The sequence below is a fragment of the Hippocampus zosterae genome, chromosome 14 (genome assembly GCF_025434085.1).
Source record: "Hippocampus zosterae strain Florida chromosome 14, ASM2543408v3, whole genome shotgun sequence".
In the NCBI taxonomy this organism is placed as follows: domain Eukaryota; kingdom Metazoa; phylum Chordata; class Actinopteri; order Syngnathiformes; family Syngnathidae; genus Hippocampus; species Hippocampus zosterae.
The window spans coordinates 7875004-7883533 of NC_067464.1; the positions used below are offsets into that span (position 1 = coordinate 7875004).

Sequence of the window (8530 nt, forward strand, 5' to 3'; positions counted from 1 at the left end):
CTCTTGCCTCATGAAAGAAATCCAGCTGCTCTGCTGTTCGATCCCAGCAGGGGTGGCCTCCGATTCCCACCACCCTCCCCCCTTCCAGTCCCAGTGTGCCCATTCTGGGAACTGCATATAGACAAGAGGGCAGCATCCAATTGCCCCCGCCCCCCACCCCCGGCTCCACAGCCCCCAAAACTGCGGCCCCAGACCCTCGGCCTCATCCCCGCCACTCTTTTGTGTGCGTGGGTAGTCGCTCAGCCATGCTATTGTCTGGCCCCGCTCCCCAGCACGTACTCTGTGCACAAACAGACGGCACAGCGGCGCTCGCCAGCCAGCTCGAGCATCAAGAAAACAATGCGCTCCCAAGATCATTCATAAACAGCCAGCCGCAGTAAATAAGAACCCGATGCAATGCTACAGCCACTGTGAACCCGCACAAATAAAAGCAGCCTGCGGCCGCAGCGGCTCACATCTGCCTGACGGGATCCGGAGCTTTAAGAGCGGCCGGGCGGTGCACAGTTCTTCTGGCGCAAAACACTTCACATGGAAAGCGGGAGGCCATGTGATAGAGCTTAGCTGCGGGGCGACGAGCCGGGATATGTGCAGTCTATCGCCACAGTGTAATAAAACATTCCTGACCAAAGCCTGGCTCATTTTGCTGTTTGCGAGTATGTGTGTGGTGGGGGTGGGTGGGGGTAGAGGTACTTGGGAGAAGTTGAGAGGAAAGTACTAAGTGCCCACTGTCTCAACAAGGCCAGCGGTGGGAGCCCTTGACCTCTAAGGGGACGGGCTGCCAGGGACAGCTGGTGTAGTCTATGTTTATTTATTTATTTGGGAACAAAAGACAGGTGGGCACACTTGAAAAGGGCACACAAACACGCTCACGTATGTGCGTGTGTGTGTGAATCACACTCACATACTCACACAGACAAACACGAACTCACACGCAGAGAGTAGTCCCCATCCAATCCACCGGCATGATGCACTTTTTTATTTTTTTGGTACTTTACTTTCATCGAATTGAAGTCACAGTGGCCCAGAGATGCTGTGTGAGAGATGCCGTTACCGAGCTGAAATGCTAAAGAAATCCTGGACTGGATGCAAAGAGAGAAGCAGATAACAGTGTTGAATGCAGGATTGCATATTTTCGCAATCCCCAGATACTCTACAATGCAAATGTATGCCCAATTGGCTGTTGACAGTATCGAGATGACTTTATCGCAAATTAAAAAGAAAGTGTCGTGACATTGTTACTTTCTTGATTTCAATTTGATCAAAAAAATAAATAAATACAATATACGTTTGCGAGATTAAAGCCTAGAATCAAAGCTTACTGCCCCCGAATAATAAATAAGCTACTCTTGAGAAATGGTGATGTGATTTCTGCGAAGCATTTAGCATACAGTATTTTGCTTATGAATCGTGTTTTTTTTTGTTTCTTTTTTATCACGATTTGACTGTCAGCATTCACACAAAAAAAGCTTGACGCTGTGCGAAACCAGGAAAACGCCTCGCTCTCTGCACAGATTCCTTTTGATGCACACCTATTTCATGAAATACATGCCTCCGCTTTCACACATTTTGATGCATCATAGTATAAATAGGAATGTTTTCTCTCAGCATTAGCTATTTTTTTTTTAAGTACAACAACATGCATACCGGTACATGAAGTATCATGACTGATGAAACAGAAATTAGTGAATGAACAATAGCATGGAAAATGAATGCTTGTCTTGGCATCAAGAAAATATTTTTGATGCAGTCTAACAATGTGAGTGTTTGTCTCTCAACGTTGACAATCGCATTTTTGTAGCGTGACAGCATCAACGTAAGTGACGTACAAATGCATTAAAGTGAACGCTGACATTTTTAAGCGTTCGAGCATAGATGCGAATGTTGATGTTGACCACTGGCAATCCTTTTGACGCACAATAACATTGTCAATGTATCTCTCTGCATTCAGACATTATTTGGCGAATAGCATTCTTGTCTGTTCTTTTCGGAATATCTACACGGTATTAAATTCCGATTTGGGTTTTGCCTGTCGAGACAGCATTCAGATACAATAGCTAGACGTGCAGCCAACATGGAAACCACAGAGCGGTCGACGGATGGAAAAACAAGAAATTGTGCACAATGACAGAAGATGGAAAACCAATCGAAGCCTTCGCCAATATCACCATTTAATGCCCTGAAGAAAATAGAAGCCATTTGCATACTAAGTACGCTGAACCGTTAGCGCACGGAAAACACCAGACGGTGACGACACAACATTTTCAGAGCTGTATAGAAAGATGCTAACACAACCTCCAACGGGCAGGAGTGGCGATCAGGAACATGCAAAAGTACACAGACATGTCGTAGAATTGCGCTCCCAAATTTATATCCTGTACATCCCACCCTTGAGTATGCATGTAAACGTATGAGAACCACTTGATTAGAAGGTGCAAACCAATATCTTCTGCCCTAACCATGTGTTAGTGATGATAGCATGACGTAGACAGCGAGCTAAACAATCCTCCAATAAAAACACGAAGATGAGAGTCGATTGTTTAGCTGGCTGTCGACGTCATGCTCTCATCTCTAACGCATTGTTAGCGCAGAAGAGTAAAAAGATTGTGCCTGAACGTGTCAAAGGATGGAAGTGGATGTTATCACACCTCTCCACTGTTACACTGTGATGAATCAAAATTGCTACCCCACTGACTTTTTGGGTGGTTCTATCTACAGTACTTCCGCCACTAGTGGCGCTGTACTGAAATGTAATACAATACTTCCATCACTAGGGGCACTGCACCGCACTGTAATACAATTACAGTACTGGGGGCAGAATACAATCAAAGATGCGATCACAAAGATTCATTGTGCAGCAAGCTACTGCAAGAACACATAAAAAATTTTTTTAAGAAAAACGAGGCAATAGAGGGCCAAGAAGTGGAAGGTGCCATGTCTGCCAAGTCATTCTGCAGACATAAACCTTACAGAGCATGCGTTTTATCCAATGAAGCCCCTCAATAAATAAATAACTAGAAGAAGCAACCGGTGGAGCTGGGCAAGCATCACAAAAGACGAATGAAAGTTTGGGGACAGATGCCTGACGCAGTTATGACAAGCAACGAATTTGGAAATTGATGTCAAGTCATATTCGCACTATTCTAAGATGTGTATCAGATCCAGATGTAAAGAGCTGGAAATAAAAGCCGAACTGCTGCCTTCTTGCCTCATATTTGACTTTTCGCGTCAAATCCAAATGTTTGTAGGCCAACTGCAAAATTGAAGGAACTGGCCTCACTGTTGCACTACGATTGCAGGGTAGCCTACGATCAGACACGCTCCGTGCTATCCACCTGTGCAAGCACTTGAAGTGCACGAATGTGCTCTCACCGCTCCTTTTTAGGAGCGGAACACCCCGACGGCACTGAGACAGACTGCCCTTGGTCCACTGTACAGCTGTCACTTACACACGCTCATTGACTCATATTTATAGCAGAAGCATCATCGGACTTGACGCTGGCCACAGATCACAGCTGGTCCCCCCCTCCCCCAAAAAGAATAGCTGAAAGACAAAGCCACGTGCTCCCGCTGGCTGGCTGCAGTCGGTCTGGCCTGGTGGGACGGGGGGCATTTGTGTGCCTCTCTCCTCTTCTTTTTTTTGCAGCCACTGCATAGTGGGATATAGCCATACTGATATCGTGACAGCTGGATTGTCTTGTAAAGTCATCACATCGCAATGGAATCATCGGAAAGCGGGACCATCAGCTTCCAATCATGGAAAGTCGCGGACGATCGTGACCGATCCCAACAGAAAAATAAAAGTCACCCCTCACCCACCCTGAACATTTTAAATGTTTTTTTATGTCAGATAATTTAATATCAATAATACATTGACAAAAAGAGTCCCTTTGGGATTAACATGTTACAAAACTCAACAAAATTCATCTTTGTCCTTGAAAATGTCACACAAAATCCGGCATGTGCTACGTGGCACTCCAGGTAAGGTGTCTCGTTTTTTAATTTTTTTTTCTCGCAAGGTCCACACTACATGCTACAATTTCAGCCCTACACTGGAAATGCTCTCTGATGGCACATTTAAGGATTGTGAGGAAGTTTACTTCATGTTGCCCTCATGTTGGGGAACTTCTCATTTTTAAGTCACTCTGCTGGAAATAGCCGGGTAAAAATTGGCTGTGACTTGAAAGAAAAACAAAGATGATCATATAACCCGAGACGGAAGTGTGCCATTTTATACTGAGAAACCAGATTAGTGACGTCAATTCCAGTTGTATGGTCAACGGTCATCATTTTATTTAATTGATTTGATCATTTTGAATTAAATTGAGCAAAATCTTCAAATTGTATAAAGTCATAAAAGTGAAAAGAGTGACACAACAACAAGATCGTAAAGGCATATTCTTGTCATAAATGCCACCTTCCGAATAGCCTCATCAAAACATGACTTTTCTGTAGCCATGGGATTTTTTTTTCTCTGAGAACCCCCCCCCCACACACACACACATACACACTGTACAGTAACTAATGTAATCACTTCAATCTCATTGTTGGTTTTAGATTATCAAGGTAACTGGTGTCTTTTCTGACTTGCTTCAAGCCTTACCAAAATTTGCACAACATGTCACCTTTGCTTTCCAGCAACGGTCCATCCGCTCAGCCGGAACTCAAGCCGACCAACCGCAGAGCTCCCAAAAAGGCCCGAGCCTCCTCCGACAGACCCACTGAGCAAGGGATGTGACTCAACAGATAATACGCACGTTTGCAATAAGCTCCAGGAAGTGCACTCATCCAAGCTAATATCCATTACACCGGGTCATGTGACCAGTTCCTATAAAGCCGTGCAGAGGACTCCTGCAACTAAAAACAATTACTCAGTGTCCAACGTTGTGACCCTGAGAGCAGCCATCTTCATTCATGGCCAGAGTCGAGAGAAAGTGATGACTACACCGCAAGGTCATGTCCAGCAGGGATAATGCACAAGCAGTTTCGTCTCACCTCTGGCTCTGCTTGTTTTATTAAAAAAAACATTTGATAGCAGGCACAACTGAAGGTCATAGTAGGGTGAGTGGATTGGAATTCCATTGCCAACAGAACGAGACAACTTTCTAATAGTGCAACTGTTATTTTAAAAAAGGCAGGATCGTCTCGTCCAATTGAGTTCTTGTACTGTGTCGCCACCTGCTGGCCAAATATTTTTTTTAACCCCAGTTGCTAAAAATCACACGGTCGCTGATATTTACTTATTGCACAAAACAGATTAAATAAGTGTTGGATCCCCAAGCAAAATTCTTATTTACGTTAGGAATGTACCAAGATATTTTTTGTAGCTGCTCATCAGGTTGACATAACCTCAAAAGGGAATTTGGTCCACTCCTCCGAAGAGAAACTCTCAAGCCTCCCAATGCAATGACATCAGAGTGTACCCTCTGCAGAATAAAAAGCCCAACACGTGTTTCAACTTCTATTCCTTGACTGTGGGGATGGTGTTCTGTTGGCTTGTACAATTTTTTTTTATAAATTGTCATCCTACACATTTACTTGTGGGTGAAGTAGGAGCTCGGTTTTCGTTACATCTGCCCACGGCGCATCCTCACGAGCCGCCGAGTCAAGTTTTGTGACTCATTCGAGTCTTATGCAGGTCTAAAGTATTGACCGTGATACATTTTGACAGCAGTTTAGTCGAAGAGAGACTGACACCAGAATTCATACAAGACACACATTTTACAAACGAGTCGAGATTATGAATATTGTAATTGTGCATAACTGTGTGCCATATGGGTGTTATTTTCTTTGTTGGTGAGGAAACAAAAACAAATTCATCAGGGGAACAAATATTTCCCCTAACTGAAGCTGAACAATAGTCACACACACAAAAAAATAAAAACTTGAACAGTCAAAATGATATAAAAGTGTTCGTTTATTTTAATATACATCTATACATACACACACACACACATATTTCGATCATAAGAAAAAAAAAAGACAATTATCGTTAAAATAAATGCAGCCTGAGTCTTACATTAAGTGAGGATACTGCGTATTCAAGTATAAACTCCTGTGCTAGACTTCGATTACGTGGAACAACTGCAGCACAGCACTTCATCATAACGCCCACTGTAACTGTGAAGAGAAAAGAAAAATATATATATATTACTACGTGCACACACATGCGCACGCTACTACTTTTAACCAATGCTTGAAATAAAACAAGCACATTCGCTTTAGCTGTAAACAGACCATTGTCTTATCTCTCTTGAAATGAGCTGCAATGTAAAACTTCAAGGGCACTTACGTTCAAGGATTCTAAGAGTCTGTACAGATAAGATTGCCTCGCTATACACCTGGCCCTCAGCTGTGCAAAATGTGAAAGGCCTTACTGTTTAAAACATGGCGCAAAGCCTACCTTTGATGCGTATCGCTTTTGACGGAGGTTTTATTTTGAAACCGGCACTTTCCTGTGGGTTGAACTCGAATGTTGAGTATAAACGGAGAGCATTGGTCCAAGCGTGAGCTGGCGTCTTCAGTTCTATTTTATTCAATTCCAAGTGTCACTGTTAGATTCCGCACCGAGACACTTGCCAAGGGGCATGCATAAAAAAAGTCAAAGAAAGAATTGGGTTGAAGATCGCAAGAAAAAAAAAGATTCGTGAGAAAGAGTGGCCAGCTGATGACAAGCGTTCTTGTACCGTTTTTTTCCACCATATTTTTGTTGGAGTTTTAAGTAATTTGAGTTTTTTTTTTATTTTTTAGTTTGCATCACAGCTGAAAATACATGCCACTCTTTTAGATATTAATTTTATGACGGGGTGCACATGGTTAAAGTGGTGGGTTGGCATCACGCCCGCGCACACACATGTACACCCTATTTGCAGTTTTGATGTGGTGGAGTCTCAGAGCCTCGGATAATACTACAAAAGTTGCAATATTATTAGTTTTTTTTAAAAAGATTTTTTTTTCATTTGGCAGAGAAGTATCCACATTTTTTCATCAAAGTTGCTTATCGTTTGTTTTTAAATTGCGGAATGATACTTGGGATATCTTGAATTAAAAAAAAATGCATAATGGATTCTTTAAAATTAAAATGTTGGTTCCATTTGGGTCCCGATAGGGGCATTTTGGCACATATGGCCACAATTTCAGCCTGTTTATCGCCAATCGATGACAATGCTGACACCATACTTTATAATCCCTGAAAGGATTTTACCTGAAGGGATGTTTGTTCAATGGTGGTACTGATAATGCAAAACAACATGGGACCTACTCGATGACGGTGCAGACAGAACAGCAGAGGCTTGCGCAGTTTGAACACTTTCGGCTGCAGGAAGAACAGGGAAGTCGTTCGCATTGCGAACAAGATGTGTGGCATGGTGCGCTCTTCTGACATACGCAGCAGCCTGATGGAGGCAGCCCTAGAAAAAAAAATGTTTAGTTTTCTTTTTTAAACACACTGTAAAGAGTCCATTCATTCAACTTCTACATTGCTTGTCCTCATTAGGGTCACAAGTGAGCTCAAAGCAAATTAGAACTTTTGTCAACCTACTAATTTAGTGACAAATGCAGCACACTGCTTGACTCACACTAATGTCAATGCTTCACCAGATATGAACCACCAAATAACTCACCTTGTGTCCTGATTGCTTTGGTCAGTCTTCCGTCAGTTCCTATCAAAGTCTGTCCTCTTAAGAGAGTCTGGCTGCTTTGAAGAGTCTCTCGTCCAGATGCACGGGGGTCGCTGGTCTTCTCTTCACCGGACCACACTTTGTTCACTACAGCCTTGGCGCCATTAAAAAGTAAGTTCTTGGTCTTTTCTGTGCAAAGGAAAGATTGGAGATGAACCGAAAACACCGCTAGGCTGGGTATTAGCTAGTTTTCTTGCCGGTAGGGGGAGTGACTTCAGTACTACGACGATACTATTCTCTTAATTAGCTCAAAAGATACCAATAAGTCGCACGTGACACGACCCAAACTGTGTTCCTTGTGTGCAAATGCGGCTGGCACAGCCTCGCGTCATTTAAGACAGCAATTTAGCACAATAACGGGGCTAGCTTTAGCTCATGTCGAAGAACGTCACCGAACACGCACTTACCGTATATTTCTTTCCTATATTTATTCCCCAACACGCTGGAATGACTCAGCTCATGCTGCCTAACGTGTACTTTGTACTGGGACGAGAAGGTTTCCGTAAAAGGATATGCTCGCTTCGGCATATTTACTGCAGTAAAGCCCAAAACAGCCGCCGTAAAGATGTCCCGCTTAGTTTTGCGGGAAAAAAATGTTCGGGTAGACTAAAACAGCCAATTGGACGCAGGGTTTATTGTCACGTGGATATTTAAAGGCCAATCACAGAACTTTTCATTGTCACGTGCTGTAGATTTTGATGTACTGTGTTGCATTCAGGGTGTGTGTAATTTACGATTTTACGCCAAGAAATCGAGCGTCAAACCAAACTACAGTACCGTAGTGCGAAAAGAAATGCAATCACAAGTTCAATGTTGCGACATGTTGCGACGTCCTCTTTGTCTTCAAAATTATG

General features: G+C 43.1%; 1 protein-coding gene across 1 annotated transcript; it reads right to left on the reverse strand.

Moving 5' to 3' along the window:
• Nucleotides 1-5898: 5898 nt before the first annotated feature.
• Nucleotides 5899-8277, reverse strand: siva1 (SIVA1, apoptosis-inducing factor). Its single transcript, XM_052085931.1, has 4 exons — nt 8084-8277; nt 7620-7805; nt 7259-7406; nt 5899-6117 (listed from the first exon to the last, which is right to left on the reverse strand). Exons 1-4 carry the CDS (start codon nt 8202-8204, stop codon nt 6069-6071), a joined length of 504 nt encoding a protein of 167 aa, XP_051941891.1. The 5' UTR covers nt 8205-8277; the 3' UTR covers nt 5899-6068.
• Between the last annotated feature and the right edge of the window lie 253 nt (nt 8278-8530).

Bases quoted from the DNA above. Each gene is read 5' to 3' on its own strand.
- siva1 (XM_052085931.1), bottom strand. From the start codon at position 8,204: ATGCCGAAGCGAGCATATCCTTTTACGGAAACCTTCTCGTCCCAGTAC. The intron at 7,407-7,619 runs GTGAGTTATTTG...TTTTTTTTCTAG, and splicing joins CAAAGCAATCAGGACACAAG to GGCTGCCTCCATCAGGCTGC. The intron at 6,118-7,258 runs GTAGGTCCCATG...TTCTCTTCACAG, and splicing joins TCTGTCTGCACCGTCATCGA to TTACAGTGGGCGTTATGATG.